The sequence below is a fragment of the Lasioglossum baleicum genome, chromosome 4 (assembly GCF_051020765.1).
Source record: "Lasioglossum baleicum chromosome 4, iyLasBale1, whole genome shotgun sequence".
Lineage (NCBI taxonomy): Eukaryota > Metazoa > Arthropoda > Insecta > Hymenoptera > Halictidae > Lasioglossum > Lasioglossum baleicum.
The window spans coordinates 5740250-5759916 of record NC_134932.1 but is presented as its reverse complement, the minus strand read 5'-3'; the positions used below and the strand labels follow the sequence as shown (position 1 = coordinate 5759916).

Genomic DNA, 19667 nt, shown 5'->3' with positions numbered 1-19667 from the left:
ACGAAATTTTCAGAATATTTTTAATGAACATAGATCTACAAAATGTATTTTTAAAATTTTCAATATAGCCCCACATAAAAAAGTTGTAAAATGCAACTTTTAGTATTTTTTCTACAATTCCGATCAATTGCAATTTTTGGAAAAATTTCTTTTCGCATCCTGTAGCAAACTAATTGCTCTAGCTTCCCAAAATAGTCCTTACCGTGTAGTACAATATTAAAAAAGTTATCGTTTTTTTTATAAGAGCGTCCGAATATTAATTCGAGTAACTGCATAAACTCATGTTTGGTTATCGCCAATGCGCCTATTTGAAAACAAACATTTAGGACGCATTTAATAGCAAGAAAATAACGTGTTGAAATTATTCTAAAAATACTTTCATATTCCAGGATACTGGCTGTTCCATTGTCACTTCCTGTTCCATATATTGATCGGCATGAACTTAATCCTGCACGTGGGGACGCACGCGGATCTGCCACCGATCCCGCCGAACTTCCCGAGATGCGGCGATCATTTACCGCCGATCACACCGCCATCGCTGTTAGACTCGTTTCACTGATCGATCCTGAGGGAGCTCAGATATTGAGGCGGTCCAAAGCATACACGATATTCTTAGCGTATTCCTGTAAATTAGTCAGTATGCTGTAGCGAATCATTCCGTAAATATTTTCGCTCTCGTTGGGTCGCGTTCGTCGAAGAGCGTCTACTCCACGGGAGGAATAGAGTGAGAGCGAGAGAGTGAGAGAAAAACAGAGAGTATGAGAGAGAGAAAGGGTGAGAATGAGAGAGAAATAATTGTGGTCCCCGAAAACGATAGTAGAACAAGCGAGGAAAAGAGTTCGATCAGACAGCCGGATACCGCTTATGGTTGCGGTGATAGGCGTTCGTTCCCAAGACGGTAATGACTCTAATTTGGCGACAATGTGGCCCTGCAAACGATCGCAAACACCGATCCCGGGTAGTTCCAATCTCGTCGAAATTGGAACGAAACCTGGCAATCGATAATTCGAGCATCGGCGATCGCATGAGAAGTAATTAACATCGAGCGGGCCTTGTCACGCGTAGGACGCGCAGGAACGTTAACTAACAATATTGTAACTGTGTAAATAATGTAGAAATAGTCGTTACATTTAATCGAGACAATTATAAGGGAGTAAATGTTTCGGGGGTAAAAGTAGAGCGCGAAGAGCGGGATCCGCGGAGGATACAATGTAGCAGGACCTTTCACCGTGAGAGCCGGTCGATCGGCGATCATTAGGGAAACGCTGTTTAAGGAAACCCGATCCGTTCGATCCAGATGATGCGAGATACAGTACGAGCTCGAAACGCTTCGCTGGATCGCATCCAGGTTCCTAAAGTGGCCTTAGTTAGGGAGGAAATTCGTGCTCGTGTACACGGAGCACGCCGGTTGGCTTTCGTTCTTGTCCTCGTGTCAGGCTCCTTTTTTTTTCTTTCCAGCGTAGATCAATTAAGGGGTAAGCCGGGTTGCCTAACACGTGGAACACGTAGGGAATGAGATATTCGGAACGGATAAAACTAGAGGATATAAAACGCAAAAAATATTCAACTTAGAGATTAGCGTGTCAAGGACGGCTAGGTAAGATTCCTCCCGGAATCGCGGCTTTTTGGAAATCGACAGGAGAACTAGTTTAATTTTCGTTCAGCCCTCGGAGGGTTGGTTCTCTCAAATCGATTCGCGATTTCTCACGGGTCTCATTCACTATTTATTATTTGCTCGCCATGGATTTTGCGATTCTTCCTCGACAGCAGCTGCAATCGTGAATTGAAACGAGCACCGTCGTCGTCGGGAGTCTTTCTCGTTTCGGACGTGATCGTTCTGTACTTACTTTCATACGTAATCTTTCTCTATTTACCCCGAATGACGTTGCATCGCGTTCTCTGCGACAGAGAATGCGTTGTGCGACGATGCACTGCGCGGAGACAGGAAGATCAATAAAAGATTATTAGTTCGTTTATGCTCGTTGTTGATCGAAACACCTAATAGTTGAATGGCTGTTCTACGAGTGCGAAAGATGTTCTGCTACGTGATTATTCCATAAATTATTAGAATGTTATTTCATTCAAAATGTCGTTCATAGTAAAAATAAGTGTTGATCATCGTTAGTCACTCAATAGTAAAGTTTCCATTTGGTCTGTGAACGGCTGAGACGACCGACTGAAAATTCATTGATACTTTTGCACTCGAAGAACTCGAACACACTGACAACTGGGGTTAACACCAACGAACGGGATCGTAGCACGGATTTCAGCGAGAGGGAGAGACAGAGAGTGGAGAATTTTCTGGTCTCCGGGCGGTGTTAGTGTATGTTTTACTCATGGTGCCTCCGTTTTCTTTATCGCGGATGGAGAATACATCTTACGGTTACTCGCAACTCACAATTAACGCTTTAGTGGTCGGTCGTGGCGTTGTGCAGGTGCGACTGCATCGTTGCACGTGCGCCTCCGTCACGATCCGCGTTTTGTAGATAAACCCCTCCTGGCTCGTTTCGCTGAATACACACGACGGGACCGTTAAAACACGAAATACTCAATCGCGACGCTACTACCCAGTCACACTAAGGGGACTGGGCTAACGAGCAAACGTTTAACACCAGTCATTGTTCAATGTTCAACGCTCCGCGTCTCCCGCGATGCCGAGCTCCGCGGTGTCGTTCTCTTGTCTCTCGAAGAGCGTGTTCCGTCTGCCCTATAATTTATTCCTCGCGATACCCATTCGCGACCAGGCACATTCTCTTCCGTCAACTTTTTCATCAGAGACACCCATCTTTCATCTCGCCGCGATCGAAACCGCGGCAACTGCGCCACGGTTTCCGCGAACTTCGTCGACTGATGCTAACGAATGAGAACTTTACACGGAAACTTGCTTCATTAATGATTTTCATTGGATTTTGTCTGATTTAGTCTGACGACGAAAATGACCCGTTTAATGCAAAAACAGTCCATCATTGAACCATGAGGAATTAAGTTAAAGCTTTACAAAACACATTAATATGATAATAAATTTTTAAATGTTTTCGGCGCAACGGTTCGATTGTTTATTACGAATTATAAAGCAACTTTGCTAATTGTCAAACAAAATCAACGTTTCGATCCTAGTTTGGATCTTTTTCAAGATCTATTTGAATCGCGTCTGTAAATTAAATATGTTTATATTAATATGATTAATATGATGTTAGGAACACGCTAAAATTATATTACAATTGTTTTATTTATTGGCGATTGTCCAATCAGACGAATACAGCGTTATATCACTTTTGCATTAAACGGATGAAATGAAGGGAAACTTTATGGCAAATACAGGGTCTACATCGACCCACACTCTCCTTCTTCATCAATTTTGAAAGAGAAATTGAATACCGGCCATTCTACATTCATTACTAGACTGCGGATCTTTATGCAAAATAAAAAATGTTTGCATTGATTGCAAGGCACAGAACCCAAATAAAACATTTTTTCTTGTCTTAATTATTGTATTAAACTGAAACTAATACATTGATGTCTTTAAATTTTTTAATACGGCCACTGCTTTAAATTGCACGTACCCATTTTTATTATAAATGCATAAAATCCGCAGTCTATTCATTACAAATGACGGACGGTCATAGGCTGCGGATCTTTATGCGATATGAAAATTGTTCGCACCCATTGCAAGATGAGTTCTTTTAATTTGTTGATTTCTTTCAATTTTGTCTACTAATTTTTGTCATCAATGCATAAAGTCCATAGCCTAGTCATAAGTTTCATACTGTGAATAATAACATACAAAAGGTTTCAGTGGAATCGTCCGTCGATTCGAAGTGGAACGTGACTGTCACTAGTCAGACGTTCCCAGATTCAATTGCTTGTCACTCAAAGAAGACTTGTTCTACTGAAAGTAGCGCTGTTTGTTTACAGTACCGGTGAAAGGATAGACTAATCATCAGCTTCTGATCATTCGAGTTAACCAGTGTCATTGAACGCAGCATTCGTTCGCGAATAACATCATTGTTGTAAATTTTCTTTACCCTGTTAATTTATTTGCTCACTTTTTACACCGATGTATAGACGCACATTTTCTAAATGCATTACAAAACGGTTCGTCACGAAGAAGATTCTTCATTGAAGATTATCGCAAACTTGTTGTTGAATCCTTTGTCACTGGACTTTTTCGTGTTTACGAAATTAGAGTGTCGAACTTTTGTATACTTATTTATGCGACGGAACGCCGCGCCGGCGCGTTTCGCAAGTTATGGTGCACATAGAGATGAGTTTTCGTGTTTTTGTACAGGTAGTATTTAAGCGAGTAATTCGCGTATACTCCGTTATCAGATAAAGATGTACATTTAATAATAAATTTGTTTTTAAAAATTCGTCTACAGTTTCATTCGGAAGCCTATCCTTTAGAATATGTATTTTTAGGGAAAGTTCAGACTCGAAGCAGGAAAAATTTCCGTTTTCGAAACGTGTGCCCGATATTTTGATTAATTTCGATCGAATACGTAATTATGAGAAAAGCTAGTAACGCGTAGTAAGTGCCGGGGCACTTCTCCTAATTAATTTTCATTGTCGTGCGATGGAAAGATGCATTGACCTAACTTTCTCAAAATCCCAGGACAACGGCCACGCGAGAAACTAGACTACTCTCGTCATTAATGTTAACGAATCCTCTGTTAAATGAGTTGCAAAACTAGCGGTGCACGGACCCATTCAATTAAGCCAGAAGAATACAGTTCGGAGACGCGGTTCGTTCCCAGCAATTAACGAGAGTAAGAGTGAAAGCATACATTAAAACCGGCACGCGGTAAATATTTATATTCGCCGTTCCAATTAATTATTTCCCTGGAAATCGAATGCAGCTAATGAAGCCAAACGTGCCACACATATATTATTCATTTATATTCAGAATTTATTTTCATCTCGTAATTGTATTTAATAATTGATTTCTTTAAAACAACATAGCTTCAACAAGAATGTTAATGCAATAATAATTCATGCATGAGATCTGTGTTCGATATTGTATTTTGTAAAATTTTTAAATGTTTTCGGCGCAACGGTTCGATCGTTTATTACGAATTATAAAGCAACTTTGCTAATTGTCAAACAAAATCAACGTTTCGATCCCAGTTTGGATCTTTTTCAAGATTTATTTGAATCGCGTCTGTAAATTAAATATGTTATAGTAATTTAAAAAAAAAAACAGAAATATTGAATGATTGAATGTAAGAAAAATTGTTCATAAAGGCACACTCACTTGCTTCGGGGAAAATAAATTTATGATTTATGATGAACGTTGATTTTGTTTGACAATTAGCAAAGTTGCTTTATAATTCGTAATAAACGATCGAACCGTTGCGCCGAAAACATTAAAAAATTTTATTATCAGCAAATACGATCGATAGAGGAAACATAATTGTATTTTGTATTCGAATTTAAAACAAAAACTGAAAGCAGAGAAAAGTACTTCTCCTTTGTTATTGAAATTACTAGTTTGTTACTAATAATTATAAATTACCGACAGCTGTGTATAAAGTATGAATTATTCATCGAAGATCAATCATAAAGAGTGTATTAGTGTTCAGAAAGCGTAAAGCAAACTTGGAAAAAGGATTTTCTTGAATTGCAAAGCGAGCTCGGTAAAAGTATTTACTTGAATTGTAAATAGTGCTAATTAATCAATCACTGGCATTGATGCAACCATTCATAATTCGACCTTGATAGACTACTTAGTATTATAAACTCGAACATGTGCGTGTCTCCTTACGTGACAAGACATATTCACGAATGTTGCATGCAGTCAGGGTCACCTCGTTCAATATGAATCTATGAATGCTTTATAACTTGATTGCAGAGCAATCACGTTTCTAATTACGTGGTTTTCTATAAATTCACTAAATCATGTCGGAACCTTGTTAAGAAACAAGCTCGACATTAACACGTTATTTAGCATTATTAATTGCCAGGAAAATTTATACCATTAACCCTTTGCACTCGAAGCAATTTCAATTCGAAACTTAAAATCATTTCTTCCGACCCAGAACATTTTTATTCTATGCAATCTTTTTTACATTGTGCACATGAAATTTAACCAGTTTTCTCATGTAACAGTTCATCTTTTCACAATTTATAGAAAACAGACGAATTCAATAATATTGAAACTGTTTTGAATAATAGTGTGGCCATTTTTATTGCCGCCTTACTGTCGCCATTCGAGTGCAAAGGGTTAACTTCGCACTAACTGTACACTTAAAAATAATGAAGAACGTTTTCCCGTCACCAAGTTTTCGGGTAAGGATCTCATTAAAAAATCCGACAGTTTCCTTAAACTTTTAATGTATTTGTAGCATGTAATCGTGACTCGTTGAACATGGAATGTTTCATTGAGCTATCAGAGAATAGATATATATATCCATATATATAATATCGTGTCAAGAACGGAACACAGTCGATGATCAATTTGTTCCCGGCCACTACGCTCCGCGGATTTTATACAAAACATCAATTTTTTGATCGTGACGGCAGTAAGTACACCTAACTGGACACTGGACAGCATAGACACTACACTAATTTTGATGATAGAAGGCAACGACGCGCGTCGACAGTCACGAAGGATGAATCCCGATCAATGAATTTATGTACAAAAGCGTTCGTCTAATTCCACTGAATTAAGTACGATACTGCCCAACATCGTAAATGCTAAGTACCTAAATTTATGACTATCATATGATACATACACGATCTAGCAGAGGAACCTCCCCCCGAGCGAAGACATAAACAAAACACGAATAAGATCACCGTATCATCTGAATACCAAAAAGATCATCAAATCCAAATGTTAACATCTTTGAAATTCGCATGTGTCCCCGTCGGAAGAAGGTACGGATAACTATGCTGATAGTTGAAAATTAGTACAAAAATACTCTTCAAGGCAAGAATTGTTTAACCTTTTTGCGTACGTAATATATTAGTAGTAACTATTAAGGACACACGGAGTTACGAGGATCAATCCTTAAGGCTTTAACAAATGTTCGAGACGACGGTGTCTCGTTACGATGTCGCCGTTCATCGAAACGAAGATCAGCTTATCGTTTAGTGGGTCGCGATTGATAGTTTGCGTCGGAAACGACCTCGAACACCGATTCCATCGAGTCTCGGTGTTCGTTACAAGCGGTCGCTGCGTTAAAACGGAGAATTACTATTTTAGATCGTTTAATAGTTTAATCGATGGTGATCGTTCGCTCTAAGTTTTTCGTTAGGGGCGGCTATTAGTTAATTATTTTCCAGAATAATGGGAACCGATGTTCGACGGCGGCCCTCTGTGATGATGATGATGCTTCTGACCCGGCCCAGAGTATCTGCTTCCTGGTCGCGAGTGAACTATGGCGTAATGGTCGCTGTTCGTCGATATCGACCTCGTCGAGTTCATCGTTGATCCTCCGGAAGCGTATCCTTGCTTCCCGTTTAGAGAATACCTGCAAACATCGGCGACATTGTAACAACATTCACTTTCCACGTTTCTGTGTTGTTCACTTATGTATTCCAAATTTTTATCACTAGACTGCGGATTTTAAGCATTTATGACAAAAATGGGTACGTACAATTTGAAACAGTGGAGGTATTAGAAAGATTTAAGGCCATCAGTGTATTAGTTTCACCTTAATAAGATAATTAAAAGAAGAATTAAATTGTTATTTGGCTCCTGTGTCTTGTAATCATTGCAAACATTTTTTATTTCTATTTATCACTTTGCAATTATTGAAATCTAACAAACTTTACTCCAATTCAATTTATTACTGCACAAGGACGAAGATACTCTGGGCAAAACAGGCAAGTGACGTCTTCAGTGTGAAGTGAAGTTTTCTTAGATTTCGAAAAAAGGTTATAATTAGACTGCGGATCTTTATGCAAAATAAATGATCTCTACATCAATTGCAAAAAACAGGGGCCACATAGAAATTTTTTCTTTTTCTAATGATCTTATACAATTCAAACTAATACACTGATGTCCTTAAATCGTTTTACATAATACGTTCTCTGATTTAAATTGTACGTACCTATATTTGTCACAAACGCGTAAAATCCGCAGTCTAGTTATAATGAATCCGTCACCTGTTCCCACCGCATAAATAAATCTAAGGCAGACGGGGGTATCGTTGAAAAAAAAAAGAGAGAAAAGTTGGAATCAAACCTCGAGCCATATTGGGAACCATGCCAGCTGCGATAGGGATCGTAATCTTCGATGATCGATGGTTCTTTCTCGATGATGTCGGTCCTGGTGCAACTGCAGGTCATCGCGGAGCAGAGGAATATGTTGATAATGAGCATGATGAGGAACAGAATGCCAAGAGCTACGGCCAGCCATAGCAGCCATAATGGGTGGACGCTGCCGTCTTCGTACAGAGTTTGTACAGCTATTAAACAAGATATATCGACATTGAAACCCATTAAGAGTTTATTTCCAGACAAAAGGTTCATCGGGAGCGGGTTTAATTAATTAATCGTCCCGGGTAAAAGTTCGCGGATAATTTTAGTTACGGTATCGACGGAATACATATAGGTTAATTAGTATCGGTATATATATACGCGTCTATGTGTATGTGTATCTGTATGGTGAATGTGTGTGTACACGTATGGACTATGAAAAGTACTCGTTGGAATATTTACATGGCGTTTGACCAGGGTCAAGAACGAACACGCTCGTGCCCGCAAGAAGCACTCCTTCCTCGCCGCTCACGCTTTGCCCATTAATTAAAGACGCTCCCTTTATTTCTTCCTCGTTATCGCCTTCGCAAATAGGGATACCGCAGCTTCCTGGAGGAAAGAAGATTAACGTTTTACGTTTCACCTGTTATCTCGGAGATGCAATTTACCGTTCCACGCACGACAGACGCACACCGGTCCACGAAGTCGGTTTAGAAGCTCGCGAGAGTACCGAACGAAATTCATTTCAGTAAAACAGATACATAACATCCTTAACGCATAACTTACCGGCGACTATTCCGTAGATTATGCCCGTGATTCACGACTGAGCATTTCGTAAAATATTATTCAACAGCAATGACAGTTTCGGTCATAAACCAACTTCATGAATGCAATCGTCACTTCCGGGATTATTCTCTAAAAGAATATTTTTGAAGCTCCTTTTTGGTGTGAGACAGTCGGTAAGTAATGCGTTAACGATCATCAAGGAACATATTAATAATTTTGAACTTTCGCTCCGTTGCTCTGTCGCTGGAAACTGAAGAGCAGCTAAATCCTGATTTGGGACCAGGGCGGAACGGGACAGCGAGCCCGGGAAACGTGAAAAGCGCGGTAAAAAGAGAGAAGGAAAACGGTAATGACGAGGGACAGCCGCGCTGCGAGTGCACACATGTGCATCTGATAGCGTAGGGCACTTCCGAGGGAATATGTTAATCCACGGGGCTCGAGTTGAACGGCACACTGTAACCCAGATTCGGCACGCAGCGCGCTCCGTAATCGGGAAATCAGTCAACGGATCTGTTTACCTCGGCACACAGCGATGTCGCATTGGAAATGCACTTGCGGACTGTCAGGAAACCGGAACATCGAGAACAATGTCGCATCCGCCAGGCCGGTGTTCCGATCGTATATGAATTTCGTCATGACTCGAACCTTCACGGGACACCTTTGTCCGATGGAACAGAAAACATTGCGTAACCGTGATTACCATCATTCCGTCTCGATTCGCGCGAAATTGGCGTCATTAGAAGCGCACGGTATCTCGTTATTCATCGAGGAACGACAAGGCTCTTTGCGCCGTCCGTAGGACGTTTTTCAATCCATTTTATCTGGACAACTCGCGGCTTCGATTCGTTCCTAACAGATCGTGGAGGCTGCATGTCAATTCAAATTTTCACACCAGAATTTAAAGGAACGTACACAGGTTAAACTTGATTTTCTTCAGTCTTAGTAGACATTTTTTGATTCATTCGACTAGGCTTACCTGTGGCTGTGATTCGTTTGTAGTAGTTAGATTATATGCATGTAAATTTGTACTTTAAAACGAGAACTTGAAGAACCAAACATTTGGCAAAAATATCGAAAAAAGTTGAAGAGAGAGAGCATAAAGTTATCAATTGATTCCGGCAGAGATCGCCGCGCTTCCGTGACTAAAATGCAACGTACCCCTTGTCGTCGATCAGCTGTACGCTGTTGTTTCGCTTATTGAACGCGAAGCAGGACTTCACCTTGATTCCGTACATACCTGTAAAGAAAAGGATTGATGAAAGTGCATCAGCCGGCATGCGCAGCACGCACGAGCGAGCGAGCGAGCGGCGCGGTGCGCGCGTATCGCACGGGCTCGTTAATTCCAATTAAATGCAAGGGTGAAATGGAAGTGAGAGATGCTGTTACGAACCATCTGGTCGCGAGATCTCCGCACGCAAAGTATAGTTGTGACCATAAATACCCTCCTGCACTTTGTGCCCCCCGTCCAAAAGCCGCAGCGACACTAACGAAGTCTCGTTCCTGCAAACAGAGAAAACGATCGTAACGCGTGAAAATTATATACAACCCCTGCTAGCCGTCGCGCATCCACCCCGCGCGCGCGACTCCCAAGAGATACGAGCTAATATTAATAAAGGTTATGCGTACTTCGCGTTTTTGAATCCGGGCTTTCCGCACGTAATAACATAAAATTTATCGTCCGCCAGCTCCAGGGTCTTATGTATCCGCACCGCGATGGGGATGGAACGCTCCTCGTTGTCCTGCAAGAATTACAAACGAGATTAAGGGGAATCTGTTACCGATGCGATTAAAACCAGTGGTCGCAGCCGCCGAGACACTTTTACGCCGATTTAATGCCCGCGTAAGTAAACTATTCCGCGGACAAATGCGCCAGGCAGTTTATTTCGCAAGGGACACCGAATTAAACATGTTTGCGAGAGAAACGATGATTTTAAATTACGAATCGATTGTTTGACGATCGAACCAAGTGCAGAGTCGTCAGACTGCGAGGTGAACTTCCTGGCTTCGAAAGAGATGAACGATTGTTTACAGTTTTGATTGGAATTAAATTTTCACGGGGTGTCACTTACATTATTTACCGAGACGCCGCAGTAGTCGGGAGATCCTTTGGGAGCTAGGAGATTAATAGCGAGGGTAGCATGGTTCGAGCCGTTCCCTGGCGCCATACACTGTGGCGTCCGAAAATCTCGAGCATGGACAGCACCCACGAAACTCTGGTTCAGATTCACTCGTATCGTCATGTGGCCGGCTTTGCATGTCGCCGTGACCGTTGGCTGGAACTCGGTGTCCGCTAATTGGCCGGTGACCTGTGACGGAACAAAAACGCGATTGAATTCTCCGAATCCCCTCAGTTACCCGGTAATTGCGCCTCACATTGTCAGACAGCCGTGAAAATAATTATCCATCTCCGGAATTCGATCAATGCGAGCCGTTGGGCGAAACAATGGAAGCACCGCATGTGACAGGAAAACTCTTAATTAACATTACGTAGAATATTAATGTTTCATTTTCGAGACTCCGGTAAATTAAATATATCATTTTAAAGGTTGCACTAAATTGAATAGTTTATTTTCAACGCTGTCTGCACGATGTGAAATGAATGCTAAAAGTGACTAGTGAGCATTGCCTTTTAACCCCTTGCCACACGATTTATTTTACGGTTTCAGTGATTAGAACTTTCTTTGTAGTACGTAGTTTCCTGCATTAACGAAACCAAAATAAAATTTCATCTCGAATTAAAGGAAATTTATGACATACGGATTTATTAGACTCTGTTAGACTCTGATACGATATTGTAAAACAAAGTTAAAGGTAACAAGTCCACATTAATCGAGACATTGCGCACGTTTCTTACGCAATACGTCTGAACAAGTAAACATGTCCACAAAAACATTTTTAGAGTTTCAGCAATTGTAAAATGAAGAAACCGAAATCCATCATTTTGACAGGTCCGGTGGTTCTGGTGTTAATAATGTGCGCATGAAGTTTCCACACATTCTTCGGTCTGTCTCCGGAACTAATGGATATAAGATCGTAATTTTCTCGAAATTCTACGACGCCGCGTTGATTCGCCGTGGCCGTTCTTTAATTAGGCGACCCCCACGCCTGTTCCAATCGCGTTTACGCCGAGTGAATTTCTTTTTCATTCGGCACGTCGAAAGCGAATCTGGAACGCAAGTGCCACACCGCCGCGCCGCGCGCCGGCTCATCCGGCGAAACGAATTTCTGTTAAAATCAATATTTGCCGAGTTAACGAAGTGGTCCCGGGGTTCGCTCTCTACGTTTCAATTAATAGTCGAGTACATAACCGCACGTTACAGCTGCATGCGCGGGCGAAATCCTATCCGAAAACGGGCGCGGAGAATCAATCAAGTGTGTCTGGAGAGTTTAATATTCGATTTCAGTGTCAGATGGATATCCTTACATGAAAGTCTAACTACCTTGTAGACGATTTCACTGCGATCGTTCGAACGATACGCGTTTTACGACGTATCGGTGCTCGAATCATGGGAACGGGACGGGGTAAAAATGGATCAGTCTCGCAATTAATATTAACGCGCGCAGCTAATTGCCACCGGCGCGGCTGGTTTAATTGCGCCCGGATAATTGCTTCTTGCCCTTAAAACCGTGTGTTCGGGATTCGTTCCTCTTTCGCGGTGGTTTCTAATTATTTATCCGTGGAACGAGCCGAAATTTCAATCGGGATCTGCCTGTCGAATGCAGTCGCTCGCAGACTTTGAAGTTCGTTGCTTTAGCCCCGATTTCAAGTGCTGTGCGTGTTTGAATAAGCCTAATAGGTTGAAAATAATGCAACAACATTTCCCTCCCACTCATTTTTATCACGAATGAATAAAATCTACGAAGTCCAACCATTTCTGTCGCAAATGTCAGAACATCCATAAGGTTGTTCCAACGTTTCCTCTGTTTTATGTTCGTTCCCCTAACTTTTCTCATGAATTCGTAAAACCTAGACACAGAGTCTAGCCATTAATTTCTATCGCGAACATCGGCGAGCAGATCTCCAGTCAGGCAATAACAGTCGGCTGCCCGAAGGATACGAGGAACCATTATGAATTCGTAAAAGGCTTGGTCGACGGCAAAAAGAGAGTCAGCCGCAGCATCCCGCGGATAATAGGATAGATGGCAGTCGGGGATAGGGGATCGGCACGCGGGTAGATCGGAGATGAAAAAAGGAGCATCTGTCAAAACGCAAGGACACTGGTATACGTTGCCATGTCGCGTTCTCATAATCGATTAGCCGTCCACGGGCAGAGGAATCCTTTTCTGTAACCCAACGCGGCTCCCCGATCCTCCTGCCGAGGACGAGAAAGAAAGAAAGAGGCAGCGAAAGAGTATGTGTGTGTGAGAGACAGAGAGAAAGAGAAAGAGAGTTCGTTGAAGCATTTAGGACTGCTGGCCTTGCGAACGCCTACGTCCAGACCTTTGTCTCGGCGATGGTGAGTGCCTATGCTCGTCGCAGCATCTCCAACCTAGCCCGAGACCGATTTTATTGTTGGTGTATCCGTCCGCGGGCACCGCTGTGCTGGACATTCCTCGTGTACACGCGTGTATACGTTATCCGTGGCCACGAAGTGGTCCAGCCGCATGAAATTGAAAGTTAGCGTGGGCCGATAGCTACCGCCCAGACCGGTCCCAAGTTTACTTGGACATTAACTTACCGATCGGGCCGGGAAAATATCACCGGCTTGCGTTACGCCAACACTATTCTTCGAACATCCAAAATGCGCATTTTCAAATCGAAACGCAACGGGGCTCGGTTGAATTTACCAACTCTTCTTGCCCAATTCAACGCCTTGAGCTCGACAAAACTAGGTACCTCAGCAGAAGAGAATCGAATCGAAATAATATGTACGTCACCCTTTAATTTGTCTCCGCTGCGTTATTTCTCGAATTGATCCGAATACAGTCTTACAACTAGTACAGGGGAGAACGAGCCAGTAATTTCGATTTCCATTGAGGCATCATTCCGCGCGGTGCCATTTGCAGCGCCGCATTTCCGACCCAGATTCCCGCAATTCATCGAAATGGATCTTTCTTTATGGTCATGATGCAACCCCGATCGACGTCTTAGCGACCGGTGACTACCTCGAAAGGAATTCGCTAATTATAGCTTTGTCACGAGTACGCGTTTAGAGCTCAAGGCTTTACGTAATCAATACGCAGCTGGCCCCTATTAGCGGATAGTTCAATGAAACCGCGACAGTCAGTCAGAAGTATGCATCCGCTGCTGGAGAACGTCCCGGAATTCGGCGGAGTAGCGAGAAGCGCAACAGCCGCCGCCGTAACCATTCCGGGCGTTCTCTAATTTCCGTCTAGGATCCACGGAGTCACGGCAGCCAGGTGTAATTACTATGATTCACAGTCGCTCTGCCGCCGCGCGGCCGGCACGCAACATTTGATACCTCACGAAATCTGTTATTTCTCTCCATTGACGTGCGATCGCTGCGTGGCCGATTCGCGTGCTCGGATCGGCGAAATTCCAGCCGGATAATTTATGGAGTTTGAACGGAATTTATGAACAGCTACACAAGTAATTCTTTAACTGTACCGGCAGCTCCAAAATTGAAGGTCCAAGGCGCAAAGGCGAACCAGACGAAATTAGAAGAAAGTAAGACTTTTTTGTTAATATTATGAACTTTGTAATTAAAGGATAATTTATGGAGTTTGAATGGAATTTATGAACAGCTGCGAGATCATTATTTTAAACGATACGGAGTAAAAAGAGACTGGTAAAAATGTAGAAGAATTTGATCAGACAATTTGCACACAGTCCGACAGATTTAATTTCCGATCGAAGCGTATCATTATCGTGTCTCGTTTTTTCTTGCATACTAATCAGAGACGCGTCGATGCACGCGATTTTCCGTGACCATGGGAATTTTGATACTGATAATATTAATATTCCGATCTGTACAATTAGGGGATATCGGGCATGTAGGTTGCGTTATTACGGCGCAGAAGTATTCCATTCTTTACGAGATGGGGCTCACAATTCACGGTTCACGAAAGCGTGTTTCAACGGAAAAGGAGAAACACGAAAGGCGTAAGATGATCTGTACGATAACGTGACATCGGCTAACTTACTGTCGGCGATAACTAGATTGCTGATACGTATGCAAATTCAGATTCTTGTAGATTATTGCGGGAAACCAGGAATTCGTAGTCTCTATTGAGGATATCGATCGATTAAAGAAGCATTAGAAATACTGTTAGATATCTTCGTGATTGGAGCATGATTTCTCAGATTGGTAGCGTGCGAGTGTAAGCTTAGGAGAAGAAAAAGTGTACGTAACGTGTTGTAAAGCGTTTTCTTTTTTTTTGCTTGTTCGTAAATCAGTTTAAACCGATTGAAATTTGCGAATGTTCCGCAATAGTGTATCGTGTTCATCGAAGTTTATGCTTCCTTCTGATTTGGATGTGTATTAGAGTCGTTTGATGGGTAGATAATTAACTATTCCTCAATCTTATCGATCTACATGTTGCTGTTCTGTCGAAAATAATTGATCCGTTTGTAACTATGTTATTTATACCAGTCATGCTCGAGGCAAAAAATATTATAATTGGACTGGGAATTCTTATGCTCTCCGGTGTTTATAAGTTCGTAAAATTATTTTGTATTTTACGAACGTTTTTTCAAAATTGGATTCAAGGTATTATTAATTATTTGATTAAATTCTTTAATATTTTATACGTGCCTCGATGATTATAATAGATATCCACCACACTGCGATCAAACCAGACTCATAACGCGTGAGTTATGGTAGTGGGCGGACAGGTATTGTGGCTATCGGCATGTGCAAGGACTCATTTCGGAAAGCAGACCGCGACAAGCTGATTAAACCGAGTCTTAGAGAAAACGACAGTAATAAATTTCCTCTGAAAAGTGGAACAAATACACGTTTCAACGATTATTTCAACCAAACAAGAACTCTTTTTTCTTTTAATACGAGTTTCACTTTCGATCCGTAGTAAAATCAATTTTTTTACACGAAAAAATCGACCTGAATGAAGTGAAATTTCGGCTTTCGGTGCAGTTACATAGTATGTACAGTTCGAACGAAACCGTGCGTCGCTAACTTTCCTCTCGGCGCGGCGGTATAAAAACGGGGCCGTAGGACAGTCATTTGCCGTTAACGGCCTGACGTAATCATCGTTCCCGTCCAGGTATGCAGAGGTATAGACGAGAACGTTGTGTATAGTGGTCGTCGGTGACATCACGGGAACCGGCGCTTATATAAACGAAAGTTAACATGGTCCACCGATTGGATAACCACGTCGGGTGAGTTCCGTTGTATGTATGTATTCCCCATCGAATTTCGCTCTTGTGACACGTGGCCAACCGCTGGCTGTTAATCCTCATGCGTTGCTCGCGGTGGGAATTCGCCCATTTAGAATTAATCACTTTCTGTCGGCGAAATGTATGTAAAATATAAAAGAAATGTATTTAAAATATAAAAATGTCATTGAATGTTTCATGCAATTATCTCCGAAGAGCGAACCAGGGTCAAGCTCAGATATGTAAACCGAGATCTTCCTTGAGATTCAAATTGCATTACTGAGAGAGAAAAAAAACTGGCAAAGAAGTCGCGTCCGTATCGTAGACCTTGACTAAATGATAGTCGCGTGATCCCAACGGCTGGCCTGAACAAAGTTGCGGATCACGAGCGATGCAACCGCTAACGAGTGACTTCGCTCGTCGACGGGGAAAGCAACAATTAGCCGGATTGGACGCACGCCTGGTCACGGAATAGAATAATTCATGTACAAGGGACGGTGGAGGACAAGTGGCCACTTAGTAATTCGCTACGATAGAATGTACATTATCGGCAATCGGTCGGCCCGACGATAAATCACCGATATTTTTTCGTTCTTTCCGCGCCGCGCGCAAACTTTCGTTACCGGTGTGGAGAGAATTACAAAGTGTTTCCCTGTGCGCCAATATAAGCACGCGTCTCTGTCTTTCTGCACAAATATGGCTCTGTGTATGTGTGTGTGTGTACGTGTTTCGGGCCGCGCGTTCCCGTGCAAGAGCTCGCGCGCGAATTTTACGCGTGAATAGCGGCAATGTATCAAGATTTAATCCGACCGCCTCGTGGCCGCAATGTTTCAACACATTCCGATAGTACACACCCATCGGCGAGTATGCGAACCGCAGGAACGAGGGCGGAATAGTATCGACTGCGAAGCGGCCTGCATTTTTGGTAACCGGATGAAATACAGCGCTGGACGTATCGAGACACACGACACACACCGGCCTGTCCAATGCGACGGGCCTGTTTTATCGAGCGAATAAATAGCGGCTGCTACGCGTAAACGCGGTATTATGTTACTCGGCTCGATCATTTTTCCGGGAAATTTTTCAACGTTTTACTTCGTCTGTCACCGATACCTTTGACAGCCGTACATTTAGAGATTTCACCCGGATTTTTGCGGACTTTAACAGATTCGTGTATATACAGGCTTTTTAAAAATGTGATTGCGATCGTGTTTCTATTGATACATCAACCATTTTTAGATGCATATTGATGGCGATGGAAAATGAACGTTGAAAAATTCTCTATTGTAATAATATACATATATAAAACTTGGTATTTTCAATTATTTCTAAGATATGTTTGCATAACCAAATTTTATTGCTTTATGAACATACTCGTCGTTGCTTAGAACGTTTCTCGTTCCACATTAATGTTCTCCCGTGTTTCACAAGTCTGTACACATCATAAAAGCATAAGTAACTGTAACCTGGTAACAATCTTGCATATAAAATTGTGAAACGTGCATTGGCTCGTAAACCAAGTCATCGAACGTACTCGAACGTATAATTAGCTGACTCGAGGGCTGACGACCTAGTTTTTAAACACTAAACGCAACTGATAAACATTACCTTTTAAAAATTGCGATATAAGTGCATGCATAACAAAAACTAAAGTAAAGTACAAAAGAAATACGTACAAAAACGTTAATGTTGAATGTAACGTTCAAAAAACATCATTCCATTATTAATTCTAAATGCGTATGATCACATCAAGTTAAAATAAAAAAAGAACAATGATAGATTCTTACAGAGAAAATAGAAATTGCGTCCCATGCGACACGTAGAGATCCGTCTACGATGAACGCGAAGTAAAATTGTATGTGTTCAGTGAGAGGAGCACAAAGGAAGACGCGAAAGTTCCGATGCATCGAATATTATATAAAGGATGCTGCCGCATCGTGTGCACGCCCGCTTTCATTAACGATCTAGTCATTATTTTAGGCGCATTATATTCGAAGGAGAAACGAGACCCGACTACAACAGACCACGCAACTCTGAGACTCGAACATAATGGAATACAAGGGGTCCTCGGTTGCGAACGGCAGAGTTCGTTCCACGGTAGATCTTCTTAAATCGTACACTTTCACATGTTCCGACTGTTCTTTCGAACCGTTTCCACCGTGCGTAAATTTAAGAGCTGTTACCGGTGCGGTGCCGGTGCATTCAGCTTTCACTTATACGCTTTCGGGTTTCGAGAGGTCTGCTCCCACAAACGCGGGCGGAGGTGACGAGCGATTCGATCAGATATACCGCAAAACTAATTTACAATTATCTCCTGCCACAAGCGCGTCTGATAATGAGCCGTCGAATCGTTAAACAGTGGTCTGGACCGTACATTTTTACACCGACGGCCTCTCGTATGTTTCGCTTCTCGCATAATTGATCCTTCTTTCCAAATGATGGCTGCAAGATACCATCGTAGAACTTTCCACAAAATTGGATTCCTCGTTCGTCAAAACGCATCGTTATTACTGAACTGCGGATTTTATGCGTTTATGGAAAAAGAAATGAGTGGATCAAATAGGGTAATTTCGGGATAGATGCACCAGTTTTTATTTTGGCAGTACTGGACCATTTTTAACTATTTTTCGCGTGTCATTTACATCGTTTTAGCCTATGCAAATAACCTCGTTTCGACAAACGCGTATATCACATCATTTACGTGTACCAGAAGCATAAAAACTTCTTAGTGCTCTGAACTCCTGACGAAATATTTTTATAAGTGGTAAGTACAAATTTTATTACGTTTGTATGGTTTTAATTATTTGTAATTTGTGTAATTTGTGTCAGTATACTTGACAGTCGTTTTCGTCAGACGCATCTCTTTTTCAATTAATTACGAAAAAAGAAGATCATAAACAGTCCTGAAGATTCTGATAATCATTGTGTCGAATGTTTGGAAGATTATTATTCAACCACATCTAAAGAAGATTGGATTTGTTGTTCCGAATGCCTCAAATGGCTCCATGAATTTATATTAAATAACTATTATAATTTATATAACATGTGTGGTAGAGAAAAAAAAGAATAGAAGTAGGGAGAATAGGTTATAAACAAAGGAATGCGTCTATCTGCAATTAGGAGTGCATCTAACTCCAGGCCCTAGGCAGAGATTAGACCTTTTTTAAACAGTACGTTAATATATTAACACATTACCGACCGGTAATTATTGCATAATTTTGAAGAATCTATGGTACATGCCGGAATACTTTTTACTGGAACGTTCAATAGCAAACAGCAATTTTAATTTCGAACTAACAAGTCACCCCCAATAAAAAGTCATCTAATAGTTTCATTCAAGACTGCAATGTAGAAGAAAATTTCTATGCTTTCTTTCGGTACAGCA

At 41.7% G+C, this 19667-nt stretch overlaps 2 protein-coding genes across 2 annotated transcripts in view; one reads left to right on the top strand and one right to left on the bottom strand.

The window, feature by feature from the left end:
• The window catches only part of LOC143208014 (uncharacterized), a 55204-nt gene extending 50836 nt beyond the window's left edge, over window positions 1-4368 (top strand). Inside the window, exon 10 of the mRNA XM_076422030.1 lies at window positions 390-4368. Coding sequence (XP_076278145.1) covers window positions 390-559 — 170 coding nt within the window. The 3' untranslated portion in view covers window positions 560-4368. The remainder of the gene's footprint in view (window positions 1-389) is intronic.
• A 1945-nt stretch (window positions 4369-6313) lies between these two features.
• Window positions 6314-19667, bottom strand: part of LOC143208016 (cuticlin-6) — a 32824-nt gene continuing 19470 nt past the window's right edge. The window contains exons 2-9 of the mRNA XM_076422036.1: window positions 11055-11291; window positions 10612-10724; window positions 10376-10485; window positions 10144-10222; window positions 9504-9643; window positions 8662-8808; window positions 8186-8408; window positions 6314-7469 (exon numbers count right to left, since the gene is read on the bottom strand). Coding sequence (XP_076278151.1) covers window positions 7271-7469; window positions 8186-8408; window positions 8662-8808; window positions 9504-9643; window positions 10144-10222; window positions 10376-10485; window positions 10612-10724; window positions 11055-11291 — 1248 coding nt within the window. The 3' untranslated portion in view covers window positions 6314-7270. The remainder of the gene's footprint in view (window positions 7470-8185; window positions 8409-8661; window positions 8809-9503; window positions 9644-10143; window positions 10223-10375; window positions 10486-10611; window positions 10725-11054; window positions 11292-19667) is intronic.